General features: G+C 42.2%; 1 protein-coding gene across 4 annotated transcripts in view; it reads right to left on the reverse strand.

Moving 5' to 3' along the window:
• Positions 1 to 8,674: 8,674 nt before the first annotated feature.
• The window catches only part of NADSYN1 (NAD synthetase 1), a 49,373-nt gene continuing 34,449 nt past the window's right edge, over positions 8,675 to 23,598 (reverse strand). For 2 of the 4 annotated variants that reach the window (XM_056851022.1, XM_056851025.1), the window contains 7 exons: positions 23,345 to 23,480; positions 21,205 to 21,311; positions 20,060 to 20,191; positions 18,537 to 18,606; positions 17,257 to 17,385; positions 15,772 to 15,948; positions 8,675 to 8,742 (listed from right to left, as the gene is read on the reverse strand). In XM_056851022.1, the coding sequence (XP_056707000.1) occupies positions 8,689 to 8,742; positions 15,772 to 15,948; positions 17,257 to 17,385; positions 18,537 to 18,606; positions 20,060 to 20,191; positions 21,205 to 21,311; positions 23,345 to 23,480 (805 nt within the window). In that variant the 3' untranslated portion in view covers positions 8,675 to 8,688. Of the gene's footprint in view, positions 8,743 to 12,404; positions 12,441 to 15,771; positions 15,949 to 17,256; positions 17,386 to 18,536; positions 18,607 to 20,059; positions 20,192 to 21,204; positions 21,312 to 23,344; positions 23,481 to 23,598 lie in introns of those variants that run through there. The other 2 variants (XM_056851023.1, XM_056851024.1) reach the window with 2 other exon arrangements.

Consider the following 23,598-nt stretch of genomic DNA (forward strand, 5'->3'; position numbering starts at 1 on the left):
AATGCACAATATTGTCGAAGGCTTTCACTGTCAGAGTTCATTGGTTCTTGTAGGTTATCCGGGCTGTGTGACCGTGGTCTTGGTATTTTCTTTCCTGACGTTTCGCCAGCAGCTGTGGCAGGCATCTTCAGAGGAGTAACACTGAAGGACAGGGTCTCTCAGTGTCAAGTGTGTAGGAAGAGTAATATATAGTCAGAAAGGGGTTGGGTTTGAGCTGAATCATTGTCCTGCAAAAAGTATCAAAGGTAATGTGCTAATCATTGTCCTGTAAGTATCCAGATAATGTGCTAATGAGGGTGTGGTATGTTAATATGGAACCAATGTATCCTGAAGTGATCTGTTAATGTGTGAAATCCAAAGCTAATTCATTCTTAAGAATGAATAAGGCTTGGCTTCCTGTCCTGAAAACCTCCAGACTAACAGAGACTACAGTCCACAATAACCATGGTGATTAGCTTTGGATATCACCCATTAACAGATCACTTCAGGATACAATGGTTCCATATTAACATACCACACCCTCATTAGCACATTATCTTGATACTTACAGGACAATGATTAGCACATTACCTTTGATACTTTTTGCAGGACAATGGTTCAGCTCAAACCCTCCCCTTTCTGACTATATATTACTCTTCCTACACACTTGACACTGAGAGACACTGTCGTTCAGTGTTACTCCTCTGAATATGTTTCACCAGCAGCTGTGGCAGGCGTCAGGAAAGAAAATACCAAGACCATGGTCACACAGCCCGGATAACCTACAAGAACAAATGCACAATGTTTTTGAACTTCTGTAAGCCACACAATAACAAATGAACCAGCTCTCTCGCAATTGGATGATTAAAATACTTTTGTAATTCAGAGACTGGTTATGAATCAATGACTGCTAAAAGAAAATGAGTAAATTCATGTTTACTCATTCATAATCCTTTGTGACTGAAATCAGATAGAGGCGAGAGAGAGTAGAAGAAGAGTTGGTTTTTATATGCCAACTTTCTCTCCCTTTTAAGGAGAATCAAACCGGCTTACAATCTCCTTCCATTCCTCTCCCTACAACAGACACCTTGTGAGGTAGGTGGAGCTGAGAGAGTTCGGAGAGAACTGTAACTAGCCCAGGGTCACCCTGCTGGCTTCATGTGGAGGAGTGGGGAATCAAACCTGGTTCTCCAGATTAGAGTCCACCCCTCTTAACCACTGCACCATACAGGCACCAAGTGTTCACCGAAAGAGCCACCACATACTTTTCAGGTAGTTCTCAGTAAACTCTTCATCTGCGAGCAATGGCTCACAGCAATGATGAAGAGATTGCTCCATACTGTCAAAAATCTTGCAGCATGCCGACCAGCCTTCAGACTATGTCTTGAACTGCTCTAGTCAAATGGTTTGCAGTGTAGAAAAGCGGCACCACTAACAATGATTTAAAGCAGCCTCCAAGCAGTGGCCATTTTGGGTGACGAGATCTGAATTATAGCCACTTCACATGACTCCAAGCACAGCCAGATTTAAATTCCAGCTAGAATTCCTGGGGAATTTTCCAACATCTGTTACAATAGATTGCCTTCTTTCAGACAACCATAATCTTTTTCCTGCTGTGCAAGACATAAGGATTACAGAACAATTTCACTATGCGATCCCATATGTGAGGCAGACTGTTCAACAACTATGAGTATATGCTAGGCTTCTCTGTACATACAATACTAAAAAAAAAAAAAGCCTCTCTTCTGCCCTTGGTGTCTAGCAGCCATGTCCTTCCTATGCAGCACTGCCCTACCATTTCATTAATATTGGGGTGGGGGTTGCTTGTTTTTTATTTAGTTCTCCAAAGTCTGTACATTCCCTCCTTCCAGCACCATAAATATATCCCTTGTGATGTCTTAACACACACACACAAACACAGCAGTCATCCCCCAGCTAATTTATAAGGGCAGAATAGAACATTCTTTATGCTGGATCAGTTAGCACATGTTGTATTAAGAATAAAGGAATTTCTTTTTAGTAATGTCTGAAAAATAAGGTCAGAAAACTGGAGGTTGCCCCCCACCCCGCCCAGCCTCCCAAGCATTTGATCCCAAGGACACCCCACCCACTGCTTTTATACACATAATCATGCACCCAGCCACATTCTTTAACCATCTCTCCTGCAGCGTGAAGAGCAAAAGATGCTTTGTCAAAGTTCTCATATTTTGCTCCACAGCTGCTCATTTCAGCTTAGCGTTGCCAACCTCCAGGTACTAGCTGGAGATCTGCTATTACAACTGATCTCTAGCCAATGGAGAAAATGGTTGTTCATCTGGAGAAAAATGGTTGCTTTGGCAATTGGACTCTATGGCATTGAAGTCCCTCCCCTCCCCAAACCCTGCCCTCCTCAGGCTCCACCCCAAAAATCTCCAGGTATTTCCCAGCCCAGAGGTGGCAACCCTATTCCAGTTTCAAAGACAAGGCCTGATTTAAACACAGTGTTGGTGGACTAGAACAGCTTTCCAGTGCAACTTTGCACAAGCCCTGTGTCTAGGGATCCCCGGTATGCTAAAACTGTGGCTAGGGATATCAGTTGTGCTAGCATTACGCACATTACAGCTGAGGGTCCAGTTTAAATGTGATAGTGGGTGCAACAATCACATGGCTAAGTTCTTCCATATGGCCATCATCACTTTTAAAATATCATTAAGACCAGAGATGTGGAGTTGGAAATGTTCCATTTCTAAAGATGCATTGCTTCATAAAATAATGAATGAAAACCATTGGCAAGACAATATTAGGCAAGCTTGGCAGTTTCAAAATGTTAATTAAAATATTCAGGTGATTATCCCTAGGAATTATATGAAAGATTCCATGTATCAATTTGAAATAATATAATAATGCCAAAACAAGTCATGAATTCACTTGATTCTCTGTGAAAGTGAAATCAAAACCTAAGCTAAAATGCTTACTTATATCTACTCTCACATTTATTTTATTTACTTTACTTACAGCCCGCTTTTTCCCCCAATGGGGACCCAAAGCAACTTACATTGTTCTCCACTCCTGTTTTATCCTCACGACAACCCTGTGAGGTAAGTTAGGCTGAGGGTGTGTGACTGGTCCAAGGTCACCCAGCAAATTTCCATGGCACGAGTGGGGATTCAAACCTGGGTCTCCCAGATACCAGTCCTACACTAACTACTTAACCACACTGGCTCTCACATGGTGGAAGGGCTATTGTAATCACCTATCTAATACAGAACTGATAAGTAATGCTAGTGATGATGTGCCCCACTGTAGATGAGAGTTCCTTCTGTATTAAATAAATAAGTTGACAACCTCATCCATGACAATGCTGTTCTTTGGGTGTGCTAAAAGGGTTTTCACTGCTTTTATTTTTTTCCCCTCTTAAACGTAAATAACACAAAGGAAGCACATACGTTCTCTTAACATTTTTACAAGTATGATTCTACATACAGCTTTGGATTTGTTTGAAGATTTCAACCGCACGATTGGTGATGTTTTTGTCCTAATATAATATTTCAGTCCAAGTATTTATTGCTATTGGAATATGAAGTTAACATGAGATACTTTTATTAATTGATTAAATATCAGTCAAAATAAACATACTAACCCATATCATGCTTTATTTAGAACATCAGATAATTTTCCATAAAGTTTTCTAGGCATCCCACATCACTGTCAAAGACACAGGGATATGGTAGTGTGCAGATGAGGTGCCTAAAGAAAGGCTTCCACAAAGCTTCCCTAATTACTAACATTGGGGGGATCCTTTCAATCTTTTTGCAGTTGAAGAAATAACATATTAAAAATCAGCTGTCCATCAAGACTCTAACAGTGAATCCAATAACCCCACTCACATTCTTTAGTAATTTTGGCCACACGCATGAAACACTGATGACATTTTCTACCTTAGTGTAAAGCAATCTAAAACCAGCAAGCGAGAGCCAGGCTTCCGGATCTTGGAAAAGAAGCTGGTTTTATGTGAGTCATAAGTGTCTCAGAGTGCTTTGTTAAAAAAAAAAAAAAAGAGAGACCAGTTCCAGTAAGCCAGAGACAGCATAGCTAAACAACAGTCATAAGATCGTGGATCATAAATAGACTTACTGAAGTGACAGTGGAAATTGGGTGGGGATACCTGACTGCATGGGCCTTATACATGTTTTTTTAAAAGACCCTGTTCTGCACTGAACACTTTCCCATGCTTTTCTTAAGCATAAAGCACCAGTCCCATTTTGCTTAATTTATGTGTAGTATCACCTTTTAAACTTTTAAGCACATTTTACTGGGAGAAGACATCGGAGACCACTGAATGCTAGTTAATTTGAGTGACTGTTTCAGCGCTCCAGTTCTCAAGAGGCTGGCACTGAAAGCAAAATAAACAGGTAAGAAGCTGCAACTAACACCCATTTTCCAGGTGTGGAGGGAGTGACAAAGAGTCCAGCAAGGCTCATAGGCAAGCACATGTGCCTGTATGCGGCTTGTGCGAGTGTGAGAATTAAAAGGCTAATTTAAGTACCACAAAGGTCCACATAAAGGCTGAAGCAAACTGCTTCTTTGTGGGAGCAATCTAAATGACAAGCAAGAACTTCAAACCGATTTATTTATTTGTAAATATTTCATCCTACCTTTTGGTACACTCCCAAGGAAAGTAACAAAAAGGGGGGGGGAAATCTACACAATTAAAACCTACACATACCACAATCTATCATCAAAGCAATAAACAATAACCTTAATCAAGCAGCAAGAAACACCTCAATAACATTTCAGCAGCAGTAAGAGTGAAAAATCCGCAATTAAGTAGCAGCCCAATTAAAAACCTCCCTCACATGTGGAACAATAGACAGAGCTTTTTCAGTGTTACCGGTCACATTTTTATCTCACGCTTCCACTCAGATCAGGGTGGTAGACATGCAACAGAGTGTCTGGCTCATTTAACTTCATAGTATGGTGAGGATTTGAACTTTTGTCTCCCAGTCCCAGTTCAACACTTTCCCCACAACACTAGGTTACTCTTGTTATATCATGCATGGCTGGGGAGGGGGGGCAATGTTTCTTCACAGCCTTTCACATGGGGAAAACATCATTTAAATATGCCACTTTTGGGATGTGTGCATGTGGAGTAAATCTGAGTGTGGAAGGAAAGCATAGTATAAGCCCCATTCCCTAGGATGCATATCCTATAAATAGCTAGACGCAAAATCTATACTATACTTTCCCAGAAAAAGTTGAAATGGTTTTCTTGGTTCTGGCTCCACCCTTTCCCTTCACAGAGCACTTCATGTTTCAAAACCGTCCCCATCACCTCACTTGCAGCAATGGAACAGTTGCCCAACTCTGCTAATGCAGAAGCTTCCTTGAGCGCAGAGACTCATCTCTTTTTTGAAAGCATGTTGGTGAAATGCTGTCCGCCCTTTTATTGAGGAGAAAACATCAAGGGAAAAATCGTTTTTGTCCAGGATCTGATCATTTGTGCAGCTTTCTCTCCATTCTCCTTCATGGGGGAAAAAAAGAAGTCTTACCCATTGAATGCATGTTCCTTATATCACCACAGGGGAAAAAAAATATTTCTTGAATACTCTTTGTCCTTGAGGAATATGCCTCAAAGAACCAAATAAGACCACACACTTTCATAGGGTTTTTTTTTTTAAGCTTAAAAGCAGCCATTCCTCCATACAAAAAAAAAAAAAAGGTTCTACAAGTTCTAGAACACTAGTTGGAGGGACAGGGCTAGATTGGAACTCTTCTCTCCAAAATCTGGTTTTGGATGTGTCGCAAATGTTCGTATGGAAGAGGGTTTTTTTTGAGGGATGGAGGGTTGGTCAGGGATGTATTGCTTTATTCTATAGGTAGGAGTATATATGAAGGCAGTCTGAAGTTGAATAGCCCAGAAACAGGTTATCCATCTTATTGAGAACTAGGTCCAAGAGTGGTGGTCCTGAATGGCCAGATAGGAGGGGCATCAAATTTGTAAATAAAATAAATACATAAAAAGCATTCGCCAACATACCATCATTTACTGGATTACCACAGCAACCCATTTAAACCAAATGACAACTTGCTTATTAGGTCAGAGGCCAAATGAGCAAGGCATCCTGATCACAAAAATATACTTAAGTAATGCAGAAAAGCATGAAAAACTTCTGCTTTTGACATATGCTCATTTTCTAAGCATAGGAAGTTTCTTTCCAGTACATGAACTCCTAACACCTGCACCTTGAAATGGTAACCAAAACATTGTGTCCTTTGATTCTACTAATTATATCAGTGGGTCCACAGAAAATGGGTTTATAACTCCCTTTGTCCCAATGTCAATGGTATGATGGTTTGAAAGAGTAATGATCCGTGTACAAGCCTAGTCATTGACATGAGTGTTGAATAGCTGAAGGGAAGCATACAGGTCACAGAAGAGATGTCCTTGGAATGAGATGGTAGTTGGTGGCCAGAAGAGCTCTAGGGGAGGAAGACTCAGCCATCAACATGCCAGTTACATACCCCTAGAGCAGACTCTACAGCAAGTCACCACATGGCAGGCAGCAACTTATTTTAAGCATTTATATCCTGGACTCTCAACCAATTTGGTTCTTGGCAGTTTCCCATAAAAATACAACAGGTAATACACAACCCCTCCCCCTCAGAAAAATCATAAAACCAGTGGATCTAACTGTTTCAAATACAAAAGCATAAAATACCTTTTAAAACCAGTGGGAAAACAGCACCAAATGTATGTAAATAAAGCAGATAGTATAAGGAGCCCCGTGGCGCAGAGTGGTAAACTGCAGTACTGCAGTCAAAAGCTCTGCTCATGACCTGAGTTCAATCCCGAAGGAAGTCAGTTTCAGGTAGCCAGCTCAAGGTTGACTCAGCCTTCCGTCCATCCGAGGTCAGTAAAACGAGTATCCAGCTTGCTGGGGGTAAAGTGTAGATGACTGGGGAAGACAATGGCAAACCACCCGTAAACAGTCTGCCTAGTAAACGTCAGGATGTGACATCATACCATAGGTCAGTAATGACCGGGTGTTTGCGCAGGGGACTACCTTCACCTTTGTATAAGAAGACTTTCCCTTCTTCAAACTAATCAACATAATGCCTGGAGAAAAGGTAAGTTTTGATAGTGCCAAAAACTCAAAAGGCTTGGTGCCAGGAGAATGGAAGCAGGGAGAGTATACCACAACCAAGAAAGTAGTCTTCTTTGGGACAACCCACTTTACTTTAGAGTGCAGAGAGAGCACCAAGACATCCTTGCAGCAAACATCTAATAGTCATTTACATACCTGGTTCCCAGACTGCTTAGTGCCAATACTATGAATTGGGCCTAGAAGAGGAGACACTGCTAGTGCAGTTCTTCTGAAACTAGTGACATATATTCCCCATAATTAATGTCAGGCAGCAATCTGGCAGCTGCACTTTGTACCAATTGAAGCTTCCCACCTGTCCAAGTAGAACACATTACTGTAACATAATCTGGATGTGACCAGAGCATGGATAACCAAGGCCAAAATCCTGCCTTTCAAGGACTATATACCCGCCTTGACACTGGCAGAAAGTAACTCACCAGAGATAGGCAAGAAGCTGTTGAGGTAAATTGTAGCTACCCCTAACATAACATGGTGGCATACTGCAACTCCCCTGAAGTAATATGGAGAAAGTATAACACAGGCACAAGCCCTCAGAGATTAAACTTTCAGAAATTATTAGATATCACATAACATATAAATGCCAAAACTAGGAACAGAACCCAGAAGTCCCTGTTTGGGCCACAGTGACGTCAACATATTCATGTTTAAAGTTAATCACACAGTCCACTAACATGCCTCGCTTTGCTGTTCAAACCACCAGACCAGGCTAGTTAAACCTATGTAAATAACAAAAAAAATGAAAAATAAAAACAGAGCCAATTAGATTCATTAAAATGTGAATTTATTGCACAGTAAAATGGAGGAAAATCATTTTTCATGTCCACATGTGCCAGTGGCTGTAAAATTTTATGATTTCGGTTCAACAAGTTAAAAGAGAAAAATCATATGCAGACTGTTCATTAGAGAAGCAAATATTTTCCTACACTGAAGGTTGGGGTTGCTAGGGCTGGTGTTGGTCGTATTAATTATTTCCATGTCGCCCAACAGTTCCAAGTATTAATGAAAATTTTATGCTTCATCCAAAACCTCAGACACAGCTACTACTCGTTTTCTAAAAGTTGCAACCACCCACCCAGAGCACTGAAACAAAGACATGTAAATTAGAGGGTCAAATCACATCCCTTGACCTATAAATAACATAATAATACCAATATGTTGTTTGGCCAACTAAAATCTGCAAATATATCCAAAGTACAATGGATTCATGTCTTCATCAAATCTTAATTTTGGGAAAATTGCTACTTATAGTGAAAGGTTGGCCTACAATTCAGATGAACACAGTTTCTGTAATACTGGTGCCATGCTCCATGGGTCATACCAACAAAAAGGTTGATTTAAAACGTAAAAACCACCTCCCCCCCCCCCATTTTTCCTGTGAATTTCGGGTCATTCTTCTCTTCTTAAAATTGTGGCTCTCTTCAAGTCATTGCATTTAACAAAAAACAGAAAACATTATTGATAAAAAAAATTCAGTCAACCACTGAAAGTCTGTTGAATCTTAACATCTGAGGTTACTGGATTCTTGGCATACATGTCATACATTCACAGCAGCCATACAGAAGAGTCAGACCACATCTTCAAGTCTCGAATTCACTTCCTTCGATTCCAGTTTAGAAACCTGTAAATAAAAAGGATAAGCAGCTATGTAAAAAGTTGCCTTCTTCCATATGAACTTATCTGCAAATTAAGATCTGCCTTTGAGGCTCTTCTTTGTGTGCTGCTCGCTGCAAGTTTAATGGGCATCCACACAGCAAAGGCCTTTTCAGCAATGATACCAGAAAGGTGAAATCTCCTTCCCAGAAAAACCTGTGTGCATATCTTCCCCAAAGGCACCTAGACAATTGGACTTATGCATTTTAAGTAAAAAACAAATTTGCTTTTTTATCAAGATGAACAGTTGGAAGAGAGTTCAGATAAACAGCCAAATTAGACGTTACATAAAACAGCCTTTGGGTGTTTCTTACAAGCATTTTTGTTTAAGTGGTTTTGGGAGGGAGCAATTTGAAACAGAGAAGCAGCTTATCCTTCTCCTCACATTACTTTCCTATTCCAAATACCACCCTTCTGAAAGACCACTTCTCTGGGGTAGGGCAAAAGGGAAGAACGATGGCTGAGATGTGGTAACATACATTTGTGCATAACATGAATTTAGGACCTAAAAAAGCCAGAAGAGACTGTTAATTTGAAGCAATGCCATGGCTGACCCTTAACATTAATTTATGAATATGGACGCATTGCAGTAGTGCAACAAAATAATCACCAAAGCTACAAGGCGATAAAAAGCAAACATCTCCAATACACAATATACAACGATGTATGTATATAGGAATCAATAACAAAGAAAGTGCTGCATCCAGACATCACAACGAGCTTCTATTTGCTTGTGACTGGCAGGAACCCAGTGTGTTGCTGTGTTCCCACCCCTCTCTCCCCTCACGTGTGGAGCACAAACGAAGCCTTCCTTGTCTCCGAAGCCTTTCATTTTGCAACGATGTCCAAATGCCTAGGCAAACTAGAGTTTGTTTCTTTCACACAACCAGATTCTAGACCAGGATTAATGACCAGGTTTCATGTGAGGAAACAACCTCCAGTTTGTACAGCCTCCAGTGTTTGGACATCATGGCAAACTGTGGTTTGAGTCAAGGATTCCTGAATAAGGGAGACTTCAATCATGCTCCACACAAGGGAGGGAGTGCAGAAGGGCAACAACAAGTCATGCTTGTCCCCCGTTGCACAAGAAAAGTTTGCTGTGACCTCTTCTTTTAACAAATTAACATGCAAGCAACAATTTTAGTAGAGTTCCCTTGGTTCTGTAACAATGCCAATATTATGAAGGCCTAAACTCACAATTCTGGATACTAGGAGTCCACATAATTTATTTAGAAAGTTCACTAACTGATAAGGGGCCTCGCCAGCTTACACGTATACAAGAGTTATTTGCCAATAACACAATCATATAATACCTTTTATTAAAACCACCCAAAGTAATACAGGTTGGTGTGGAAGTTACGGAGTTCTTTAGAACTTTTCAAACCTCGTGGGCCAGACCAAATGTCAATATCAGGTAAGGTGGCAAAACTTCTTTATGTATTTCTGAAAGGTGTTATGTCTATGTGTTATGATTTATTCTGATTGGTAGCTTAAGCTTTTTATGATGTCAGCAAGATAGCCAAAGCCCATTTTTCCTACTTTTGCTAATTTGAGAAACATACCTTTTCCAAATTATCCAAGGCCTAGATGGTAGGGGTTCCAGTGTAAATATAAAATACTGGTACATACAAATATAACCAGACTACGGTAGCTCTAAAGGGGCAAATCTCAAAACACAAACACAGATGAAACCACAGCTGAGGCTATAACTCACTATTGCTATTATAAATGGTCCCTCAGAGAGTAAGATTCAGGAAATGATGATAATGTAAGATTTGTAAATAAGAACATATGTATATGTATATTGAACAGTTGCTGAACTCACAAAATTATGTTTCTTTGCAGTAACACAAAGTTACCTATTATTCAGTTATAAGACATGGATCTGTTCTTATGTACCTAGTTGTGGCATATCAAAACGTATTACTTCTTGCTATGGCTTGTTGGAAAGGCAAAAGAATAATCTACAATTGTCTAATACACTTCAGGTGACTCTCTGGATTAGGTAAAGCACCATATGCTCTAAACATTATAAACGTGAAAAAAATGACTTTTTCTTTCATTTATGCCTTATATTAAAAATAGTAATGTATAGAGGCATTATTGGTATTAGTTATTTGTAGGGGAATTTATTAGCTTTCCAATACTGCTTTAACCTTTGATTTTGGTCACTTGGTTCATGAGTTATAGCTCAAATTAGAAAAGGTAGGAAAAATTGACTCTCTTTCCATCCACCTTTAACTGAAACCATAGCTCTGATTTGCTTTCATCATCTTTATCCTTTATTACATCTAGAGGAACACAGTAGTTAAGATGAAACTCTCCTTAAGGGTAATCCTTTAAGGAAAGATTGCGGACACCAAAAAGTCTTCAAAATAACACTTCCCAAAATAGAAAAGCTGATTACAAGAAATTCCTGCTTTTGAGAAACAGTCTTGCTCAAACACAGATAAATAATCAGCTCAGACTGCCACGACAACCTAAAAGCTTGTCTGATGAAGTGAGGCTTTTTAAAAACTTGATCTTTCTTTCTGCATCTACACAGCACTGGGGCAAAGGGTATGTTACACTATATTCTTCTGGCGGTTTGTCTGCGCCACCTGCTGTTTTTAGGATAAGTCCCAGGACACCGTAGAAAAAGTTTGTGCAGCCTTCTATCTGGGTGGTATACCAAGATTAGAGCTCTGCATCTGGATTAACAGTCCCTCACTGGAGAGTACATAAGTTCCTAACAATGCTCCTTCCCAAATCTAAACTGATGTCTCCAAGAAATACTGCATTCTGAAAACCTGTCACTTGAAATAGCTTACTCATGCACAGACATACCAGCCTGCAGTTTCAAGCAGCAAAGCTGGCACACCTACTTACTCACAGATCTTCCTGCAAGTGGACACCAACAACAGATGGTAGGCTGGGCTGTAAGTGGGCTTATTTAAATGGCAGAGGGTACTGTGAATAAATAACAGATGGCCATTTCTAGCAAAAGCTGGGAATGCTTCCTTGTGAGGAGATCTTTCCTCCATCTCATTGGAGGAGGAGGTGCTTCAGAATATCCCAGGAGAGCTTTGGGCCCACAGGGAATGCCAGTTCAAAAATAGCAGCCCCCATCAGTGGCTCAGTGATAGAGTATCTGCTTGCCATGCAGAAGGTCCCACATTCAATCACGGGCATCTCCAGTTAAAGGGACTAGGCAAGTAGGTGATGTGAAAGACCTGTGCTTGAGAACCTGGAGAGCCGCTGCCGGTCTGAGTAGACAATATTGACTTTGATGGACCAAGGGTCTGATTCAGTATAAGGCAGCTTCATGTGTTCATGTGTATCATAGGAGGATGCTTGGCATGGAATTCTCAACATCTGAGTTCCACAAAACAATTACTCTGGTAGCTGTAGCCAATAGGGCTAAAGTACTGGATTCAGATTGAAGCCCCAAAACCCAAGAACACCACAAAATATATTTAATAATATTTATTAAAGAAACATGCAGTGATATACAATGTAAGAGCAGTGTGCAACAAGGAGAAAAGAAAAAAAGTAAAATATCTCTAACCTAAGGAACTTTTACAAGCATTGGTTCTCTAATCCAGATGTTACCCGACCAGACAGAGTCCAACAGAGTGCCAAAGTCCAAGACAGGTGTTCCAGCTAGCAAGGTCCACCTGGTCCAGACTCAAGAGGTGACCCAAAGGCAGATACAATCCAGCCAATGGGCAAAGACTAGAATGGCAAACTGTCCTTTATGGCAAACTGTCTATGTTGGTATGATTCTAGCTGACCCATCAAATGTGTTGCTGGCCAGGTGTCATTAACTAATCACATATACGGCTAGCAGGGGTCCTAACCAATCAGGTGTTACCAGCATGAGACTATGTACTCTGTAGCTGTACATAGGCCCAATTAGGCAAGCCCCCTTCCCCACCCAGGGGTCCTTGTGCTAACGAGATTGTGTGTGTAGGCGAAACTCCCTCCCTGTTTCTTGGCCTCGAAACCTCTAGGCCCCATGACTTCACTGGCCCCTGTGTCAGACTCCCATCTCTCCTTATCTTGCTCTCTGAAACTGCAGTCAGCATGACCTTGAGTTCCCAGAGAGAGAAAAGCTTCTATGATTTGGTAGGTCCAAGCCTGAACCAATGTTTCTGATAAGCCCAAGAGGCTGCTAGGCAAGCCAGTCTCTTGACGCCCACTACCCTTTCTCAGAATTCCAGAAGTCCCCATGGGCTTAACAAGATTGGGTACCACTTCCGCTGGGAAATGTTGGGAGCTACGCAGCTTTGCAAAAAAAGCTACTGCTTTAGATGCAGCAGCAGACACCACCGCTGTGCCGCATCCAAAGGAGGATTCAGCCCTCCCCCACTGAAGCCGAAACTATGCCCTTACCTGTGAGCCCTGTGGAACTGCCCCATAGTGTTTCACGGGCTACACCACCTAAAAAGCTGGCATAACTGCAGGTAAGGTCAAAAGGGGCGTTCCCGGCCTGAAGAGGGGTTAGGAAGCTGCCTAAAGGCAGCTCTGCCCCAGGAACACCCCCTGGGATACCGGTGCACGGAGGTGCAGCGTCAGGATGCCGTAAGGAAGCCTAGCTGGAGTCCCAGGGCCGTGCTGCCACAGCAGCACAGGGAGACTGCTGTGAGCGCTCCGACGCCGGGGTCTGTGCCACTCTTGGTGGCACAAGTGGCCTGGGCACTGGCGCAAGCAGCCCGGATGCCGGCGCAGGCCCTTGCATACCTCCTAAGGACTTTCACCCTCAGAGCTCAGGAATGAGCTGTGAGAGAGGAGTTCCAAGACTGGTTAAAGGGGGCCTGGAGAATCAACAGGAACTAGGGGTGCCATCCCTCCTGTTACGCACACCAAGGAAGCAAAGCATCAGACTGCCAGCACCACGCTTTATACAGCCCTGCCACCACACAAGGCTGCGAGCACTGGCAATATCGCACAGGCACCTGGCAAAAGCTAATGACTGCACCAACAGGCTGGATAATTAGATACTTAAGCCCCGATTAATCATGCCCATAAATTATTACAGGCACAGAACGATTTTAAAAATATGACCCTGCAATAATGCCCAAATGAGCTCTTGTTGAAACTAGCAAGATTTTTTTTTTCTTTTTGGTGCGCTTTTGACTTCACTAAGACTGGGTCAGGTCTCGAGATGTGGAAAAATTGATGGAAAAACAATACAAGACTCTTTAAAAAGGGGGGAAAAAGCAGGACCCACATGGCATCTTTTATCTTGAGTTTCCAGGAAGTTTGATACTATTACAGCATGTCTGGCATTTCAGGGACGTGGGAATTAGGATTTTATTGCATGCATAAACTTATTATTAAAGGCAACCAAGGTGTAAATCTTTGGCAGGGAAAATGTGGAGGTAGAAACTCTCTCTCTCTATAAAAATAAAAAAAGTTAAGGCTGTGTCTGGAACCACAAGCGAGTAATAAGTATTACGGCTACTTGATCCTTTCCATACCTTCCAGTGCCCATCCTTCAGATAGAGGCATATCCAAGTCCAGATTCATTACTGATGGAAGTCCACCTACCTCAAAGCCAAAATGGCAGATTTGACTGTCCCGGGATGGGCCTACCGGCCGATTCCCGGGCCGCAGTCTCCCTGCCTCCCACCCCCCGGGCTCAGAGCTACTCACGGGGTAGGCGGAGGGAGCTCGCCGGATCCCTCGGCCCCCCATCGAGAATCGGGGGGGCAACAACGCCAGTTCCTTTCTTTCCCCAGGCAGTCGGCCGGCCGGGGCACAGCTACCCAGGGACGGCGCAACCAGGCGAGGAGCCACGAGGCCCAACGCAGCCAGAATGACGCGGCCCACCGGACTCCACCCCCCCTCACCAGCTGATGGTCGGGAGGGCACGGGCGGGTCGGGGAAAGGCCGGCGCAGCTGTGGGAGATCCCGGTGGAGCCGAACAAGTGGCTGCCCTGAAAGGGATCAGGGGGGAAGGGACGGGAGCGGGAGAGGGGCGGGGCCTCTCTGGCCAGGGATGGATATAGGGCGAGAGGGGAGCCGAGGCCGAGGAGGAAGCCTGAGAGGGTTGCGTGCTGGCTAAACGTGGGTCGGCCGTCAACCTGGCAACATCCGAGAGAGGAGAAAGCTCTGACTCCACCTCGGATTGGTCTGAGGCCGAGGAGGCTCCCCCACCCCCACCCTTCTCCAGGGCAGAGACCCCGGGGGTCGCAGAAGTCCAGACGCGGCGCGACATTGACGTCTAGCAAGGCTTCAGTTATGGCTTAATAACCCTTCCTTAGGTTCAAACCTGCCCTACGCAAATGAAATAAAGTAATAAAAATGGGTGCTTTGACTGGGATAAGCTCACTTTTGTACAGGTGTGAGAGCATGTACTGCAAAAGAAAGGAAGTAACACAGCTATGAATATCTGCAGTCTGCCTGCAAAGATACATGCAGGTGACAGCAAACATTGTGGGAAACAATGCAGGTTTCCGAATGGCACTTCATGCCACCAACACACGAAAACACAGTTCATATAGCTATCAACATTGGCTTGACAGACTTCAGCAGTTCCCTGCTCACATCAACCCCCACACAAAATCTGGGGTGGAAGATAGGTTTGTGATCCCTTAAAGAGAGCCACTACATATTTCAGTACTCATAGATATAAATGCAGAGGACCAGAAAATAGCTCTAGAAGCTAAATACTTTTAAACAAATTTCATGTCCAACAGAGGCTACAGTGCTATATATGGAAAACCCAGACTACAATCAGTCTTCATCCATGAATCTCACTGGGTGGCCTGAGGGTACCCAGTTATTCTTGAAGCCTGCTCTACGTCAGAGTACAGCCGGGATATAAATTAAACAAAAATAACCAATCAGAAATAAAATGAGCATATTGGACTTTCTTAGCATTTATCTGCTTTACTATATTTATCTTTAGCATCCACTTCTGTAGAATTTTTAGCGCTTTATAATTATTATTTTCTGCCCACTAGGGTTTTACATTACTTCAGTACATATATAATACAGCTGCTGGCCTTACCTGTTCATCTATACACCTGAACTGCCAGGACCAGGCAGAATTATAAAGGAAAGGCCTCAGATCAAACCGGTTGTCGTCAGGACTGTAGTCTGCAGCGTGGTAGGATGGGGTGAGAATAGTCATTTTGTGTCTATTGATTGAGTATGTTCTGAAGAAATGCTTAACCTTTGATGCCACCTGGTGTACAAAACACAGCATGTCAGGGCCCCAACTGAAGTTTTGTAAACTTAAATCAGAAGTCTAAATAAGAAAAGTTCTCTAGAAAGTAGCAACACTTTAGTTTTACACACATGGAATATAGCATCTTCTATTCACTATTCTTCTTCTTATTATTATTATATTAAGATTTTTATCCCACCCTTTCCCTGCCAAAACGGGGCTCAGGGAGGCTCACAGCATACAAACCATACAATATAACAACATATAATACAATAAAATATGGAATTTATCTAAAATATATACAAATAAAAACCTATCCATAAAAACCTATCTAATAATAGTGCCATTTTAATTTCTCCCCCATAATATTAATTACAAATATAACGTATCTCAATGCCCAGGGGATCTGACTGATAATAATGGAGCAACTGATGGGAGACCAGAAGGAAGGAAAAACAACAACAATATGGTGGGTTCACAGGCATCTCAAATACAGATATGTAAAGTATCAGAGCACACAAGATAAAATCAGTCTCAATTCACACATCTTGAACATATTTCAGTTTGTTTGTGATCGGTCTGGTTGAGAGCCATGCTCAAATACTCTCTTCTCCCCTCACAGGGCAGATGGACGTGATGTCTGAATTAGAGATTCAATATTTCTGAAAATGCTAAAGCCTTACAAAATTCTCTTTCCTATCAAATCTAATTTTACTGCTTTAACAACATAAAATGTATCAATTCTGATTTAGAATATTTGGCAAATTTATGAAAGTTAACAGTATAAATGCCTTAGTTTTCTACATACACACCCTCCACAAATATACCCAGTTATTTGAGAGAACATGAAAAACTATGCCAACTTAACACTTCTGTCTTAATTTTTGCCATCTGAGAGTCAGGAAAAAAATAAATGTTGAAATTAGAAAATAAATTTGGTGGTACAGAAAATAAAATGTACTGTTTGGAAAAATGGGTCTCATGCTGTCACATACTTAAGCATAAAGTCACAATAGTGTATTTAATATCAAGTTAAAGTTTGTAAAATTGAGAACACTGAACTATTTCATGATGTAGTGGCAAACACATTATGGCATATCTATCGCTGCCAAAATGATTCACATTTAAACAATAAATGTGTCCTTGAAAATGTTGTATGTGTCCACAGTAAACACAGGAATTATCTAATGCTACAGAAAACAGATTACAAAAAACAAAAAGCAGCAAAAACAACATAACACATACATTGTACAGTGTAACAGACTGCTCTTAAGAAACTACCCTTCTGATCTGTGAGGAATGGGGACATCAGGAAATTTTTGTTACCTCTCTTGGGGTACAAATGTGTTTCCACATGTTAATCAGCTTACAAAACATACTGTAAGGTCCTGCTTTGGCTATTTTCCTTAATTTGCCGTAGACTGAGAGCTCAGCATATGTCATCCCCATGTCTGCCTGAAATTAGACACACATACATAGACACACACAAAATAAGAGAAAGGACAAACAGAAGAAAACATGAATTCACAGCTGATGTCCTAACTCATAAAAAGCCATTTTACACTGACTCATATGCACGATTCTTCTAGCGCAAATACCATCTGCTTTGTAGTTAACTCTACAAGCTTAAGGGGATATCTTCTCCAAGCTTTCTGTTTAAGACCCATGCTCTTTAATACTTACAGAAGGCTGCTGAACAAACTTTGGGGCTGGATGCCATCAACATGCAGATGACACACAGCTTTATATTTCATTATCTAAGCCTCCAGATGTGTCCAACTCAGCTCTGAACCAATGCTTTGGGGTTGTGGTCCAGTTGCTGAGGCAGAACAAGCTGAAGCTGCATCCAGCAAAGATGGAGGCAATGCTGGGTGGGAAGACTGATGCTTTGGGAGGAATAGCTCCACTTGCTTTGGATGCAAAGTTGACATTCACAGAGCAAGTTAAGACCTTGGGGTACTCATAGATCCAGCTTTGCTGTTTGAAAAGAGTGCCTTCTATCAGCTATATATGGTTTGCCAACTCTCTCCTCTGACTTAGCTGACCTGGCCACACCAACTCGTCCTTTTGTAACCTCATGACTGGACTACTGTAGCACCCTCTAAGTTGGGCTGCCAACTCTTGACACTACGTGGCAGTAGTAGTACAGAAAAACAGTCAAAACAAAGTGGGATAATTCAGTTAATTTTTCAAATTGCTTTAAATTAATCCGGATTTAAATCACCACCTTCCATACACAATCCAAGGCCATAGTGAACAAAGAAGGCACCCTACCAATTAGAGATGTGGTTCTCTGGGCTTTGAGGATTCCCAAAAAACTTCTGTGTTACGGGCCATGCTAGGAATGTGCAGAAGCCTGCCAGAAAGATGCCATTGCATTATGTGAGCGCAAGAGCATTCTGTACGTGTTCAGTGCAGTCTCCAATACTAGGGAAGCCTTGTGCAGCGGAAATGCTGTTGGAGAAGTATGCAAATGTGGACTGATTTGCTTATCCAGGACAGGTCAGAAAGTGTGGCTTTCCTTGCTTTTGATTTGTTTTTAAGTGCAAATGTCTATACAACCATATTTAAGACTTACAGTGGGTTTCATCCTCACTGTTCTTTACCTCATCCGTTTGAGCTACTTGTCCTTCCTTCAGTGGCTCTAACTCTGCGGTTGGTGGTGCAGAAAGAATACTGTGTAGGAAAAGGAAATCCATCAGGTAAGGAGGGATTTAGGTCTCCGACAAGAAAGAGAGAAGTACCTGAAAGAGTAACTTCCTTCCAGGGCTGATGATATAAAACTATCTTATACTATGTCAGACCACTGGCCCACTTATTCCAGTGCTGATTAGCAGTGGTTTCCAAGAACACAAGCAGAGAAAGGTTTTCCCAACACTTGCAACCTGGGATTATTTAACTGAAGATACCAAGGAATGAACCTGGAATCATCTGTATGAAAAGTATTTGCCCTGCCATTTAGTCCTGGCCCTTCCTGGGGTTTCCTTCTGCTCAGCCTGACCCTTGCTGGAAAAGACTTAACTTCCATCGATGGCTGAGTGTGTTCCACCTACTGAAAATCCAAAAATGATCACCATAAATAAGTATGACTGTGTTTGTAAATTATAGACGGCAAATGATTACAGGTTGAGTATCCCTTATCCGAAATGCTAGGGGCCAGAAGTGTTCCATATTTCAGATCCTTCTGTATTTTGGAATATTTGCATATATATAATATGATATTTTGGGGATGGGACCCAAGTCTAAACACAACATTCATTTAAGTTTTATATACACCTTATACACATAGGCGGAAGGTAATTTTTATACAATATTTTTAATAATTTTGTGAATGTGGGGCATTGTGGGCAATCTGGCGTTGATGCAACCAGCCTGCAGACGTGCCATTTTATTAAGCCAACATAAAGCTCTAAGTATTGTTTATTTAGTTTTCACCCCAGTCTGGTTCATAGTTTGATAATTAATTCATGCATCAGTTTCTGAGCAGCATTAACCAGCATTGCTGGCAGCTCCAGCGAAGAAGAAGAAAAGTTGGTTTTTATATGCTGACTTTCTCTACCACTTAAGGAAGACTTAAACCAGCTTACAATCACCTTCCCTTCCCCTCCCCACAACACACACTTTGTGAGGTAGGTAGGGCTGAGAGAGCTCTAGGAAAACTTTGACTCACCCAAGGTCACCCAGCTGGCTTCATGTGCAGGAGTGGGGAAACCAACCCGGTTCACCAGATTAGCCTCCACTGCTCATGTGGAGGAGTGGGGAATCAAACCCGATTCTACAGATCAGAGTCCACCGCTCCAAACCACCACTCTTAAGCACTACACCACGCTGGCTCAGCAAAGGCTGAGGGAGGACCAACTATGCAGCTCCAAACTCCTGTTGCTCAGGCACTACAAAAACTCCTGTCTCCAGAGCAAGGAAGAAAACTCCAGCTAGGGCTGAGGGAGCTGCTCAGCCCTGAAAAAACATCCATTTGGCCAAAGGATTGTGACTCCCTTGATCCATGTCACAATGCAAGAATTACAGTTCTTTAACACTAAGTAACATACAGGAGGAAGAAGTGTCCAGATTCTAATCCAATTTATAACAGAACATACGCAGGGCCAAAGCTTTATATTTTGCTCCTCACCATCCAAGCGCTGTTAGGTGAAAATTCTCAAGGCAATATTGTATGAAACTTCTCAAATCATTCTTGCTGATTCCGCCAATAGGGTTGATATCAGCACTGGAGCAGTCATACTTCGTGAAATAACCCCGAAGACTGAGGGGAACAGCACAGATATTTTTAGTTAATATTCAATCTATTAAAAAAAGAGAGTGTGTTGCAGTTGCTCATGAGATGTCGCTCTGTTGGAACAGTGCGAACATTGTTAATGCTTTCTGAGGACAAATCCTGAGATTCAAAGCACCACATGACTTGTTTCCTAACTCAGCCAGACATTAGACATTGATCTTTTCTTGCAGCAGGTCCACTCTTAGTTTGTAAGATGCTTCGGCATCTAAGAGGACTTTCAGAAAGCGATTTCTGAAAGCAGCGAAGATACCTTCCCGGTAGGGACTAAGGCAAAGCTACCAAATATATCCATGCAAGCCAAGCTCTCACATGCACCTAAGGTTCTCAGAACCGTAGCCATCTAAGACAACTCTATAACACAGTAGATTCAGCCTTCTTGTTTCTCAGAGACTTCCATGGAAGAAGAATTCACAATGAGCTACTCAGGAGAAAATGCAAGAAACCACAGCATCCCTTGGGTGCCCCATCCCATCCACCATAAACTCCCAAACCTCTGCACTCAGATTTAACGTTTTCTTGCCATCTCATCAAATAACCACAGATAAAGCTAGATTCTGTTTGTTCAAATATTCAGCCAGTGTAATTTACCAGCAATTTTTTAAAATTTGATACACGAAATTGGCTGAGAAGACCCTAGGTATGTTACACACATGCACACATAAGGGTAACATACCTTCATGTATCTGACTGGGCACTAAATACCATACAGACATAACCAAGCTAACAAGATTAGAACAAAGTATAGAATGCTTCTCCCTGCTCCTAAATCCTGATTGCTGAAGTACAGAGCTTAAAGACTTTTCTGAATTCCTAAACATCCGCTGAATCACCACACTGGGACACATGAGAAAATGGGACAATTATCTTTGGTAGTGAGACCGCTACTAATCTCATGCTTAAACACAACAGTATTTTCATTGCTGCCAGCATTTCAGACATTTGCACAAGCCAGTTGACGGTTTTCTTTAAGACGTACACACCTTTCATCCACATTAGATGATCCAAGCACTAACAGTCCTCCAGGTATTCCTCGAGACCAAAGGCAGAGCTGTGCAAACAGGTAGGCAAACACCATTCTTATTCTAGCCTAGAAATTAAGTTTGGAAACAAGATATGCATAAAATGAAAATGAGGCACTTTTTCACACCAAAGGTGGCAAATATATTCCAGGGGCTATTCAGGTTTTTAACCTGAAAATTACCCCAATTATCCTCTTTGGTGTTGCCATCTGGATTACAGTCATCAATGAATCTATAGATCGTCCACTGCTTCAGTTCTTACGAAAACTCCTAAATGCCCCTCGATGTGTTGCTGGCGTTATTCTTCGTTCCGAGTTTGGCCAAATGTCACTTGAAGCTAGGGCGTGGTTGGCTGCCTTTAAACTACACCTTAAACTGTGCTTTAGCACTGAGGGGTTTCTAGCTTCTCTGAAGCATGACCCTTTTAAATCGTCATGGCAAAAAATCTTAGATGAGAAACTGGCGTTGTTGGGTTTCTCGCACGATATGTTATCAGATCTTGGGAAAACTGAAGCTTTTGCCAAAATTAAAAAGCGCATTAAAGAGCTAGATTATAACAGCACTAGTTTTCGTGCTCGTCGTGTCTGTTCATCCCAGTTCTTCGGAATACCCCCTCCACGTGGTCTGCCTGCCTATACATATTACCTAACAACTCCTTGTCTCTGTAGAGCTTTTTGCTTGGCTAGATTGAATGCTAACCCTTCTATGGTAATGCAGGGCAGAATTCTGAATATACCATACTCAGACAGGATCTGCCCTTGCTCTTCTGGCTCTATTGACTCATTAGCCCATGCCCTTTTGGAATGCCGCTTTTACGAGGAACTTCTATCACACTATATTTCCCCCCTTTTAATATACAAATCCAATGCCTCTGTGACTGACATAATGCCTTTTTTACTAAGTGATAGGGACCCCAAGGCTACATTGTCAGTGGCAAGATTTGTTTCAGTCCTTATATCCCTCCAACACTAGATATATGCTGCTCAAGATCAATTGATCAAGGAGCTTCTAAGGGATAAAAGGAAAGGAAAATAAGGCACAGGTCGCTAATGTGGCCAGAGTGGCATTTTACCATCTTTGCCAAATCAGGCTGCTGGTGCCCTATCTCTCTCGCCCCAACCTAGCCACAGTGCAATGGTCACCTCCAGGTTAGACTACTGTAACTCACTCTACACAGGGTTTCCCTTAAGGCTACTCCAGAAACTTCAACTGGCCCAGAATGCAGCGGCGTGGGTCATCACAGGGACCCCTTGGAGGGCACACATCCAACTAGTGCTCCGCCAGCTGCACTGGCTCCAGACTGAGCACCAGATCAGGTTTAAGGTTTTGGTACTGACCTTTAAAGCCCTAAACGGTCTGGGACCTTCGAACTTGCAGGACCACCTCTCCAGATATACACCCCAAAGAGCACTTTGCTCGGCTGGAGAGAACCTACTGGTGATCCCTGGCCCGAAAAGTATCCGGTTGACTTCAACAAGGGCCAGGGCCTTCTCAGCCCTGGCCCAGCCTGGTGGAATGCTATGCCTAGTGAGATCAGGGCCCTGCAGGACTTAAAACAGTTCCACAGGGCCTGTAAGACTGAGCTGTTCTACCAGGCATATGGTTGAGGGCAGCAACGCTTTCCATTCTCCTGATCTCTCCCTCCACTTCCTTCTTTTGATTAGGGGGTGCTTTTGTTTGATTGAGATCTCCCTCTGCATGGCTACCCTACACTGTTTCTTAACTGCTTGTAGTTTGGTGGCACCTTTTTAAAAAACTAATATAATTTATTTTAACTTTATTTAATATATGATATTTTTATTGTATTGTATTCTTGTTGTGAGCCACTCAAAGCCTGACCTAGTCAGTAATGGGCGGCATACAAATCCAACAAAGAAATAAATAAAATAAAGTGAATCACTCCTTCCCTAATAACGGAGCCAAAAGATGTTGCCAAGAGACAGTACAGAGTTAAACCACAACAGAAACATTAATTTTATTTGAGATTTAAGAGGAAGAAATCAGAGTTCAATCTAGTAATCTAGCAGCTTCTTATCTGTCAAAAAGAGAAAACATATTTTTCCTCTTGGAGCAAGAAAATCACACTTTTATATTATTGTACCTGAACATTCTGTAAAGCCAGATTTTCACAGCTGCTGCCTCCACACACGTGGTACTGGGGCAATCGTCCCATCACTGCACTGAAAACCCCCCAAACAGCCTTCACAACTCCATCTATGTTTATGTTTATATGATAACTGGGAAGAGAAGCACATATTAGTTCTAATTAGGTCTTTGCATTCCTACAACTCAGTCCTGGTGAGAGAGAAGAAAACTAAACTGGTGGCAGCTGCTGCCAAAGTAACTGTACTGCCC

This window comes from Euleptes europaea, chromosome 6 (assembly GCF_029931775.1).
Source record: "Euleptes europaea isolate rEulEur1 chromosome 6, rEulEur1.hap1, whole genome shotgun sequence".
Taxonomy (NCBI): domain Eukaryota; kingdom Metazoa; phylum Chordata; class Lepidosauria; order Squamata; family Sphaerodactylidae; genus Euleptes; species Euleptes europaea.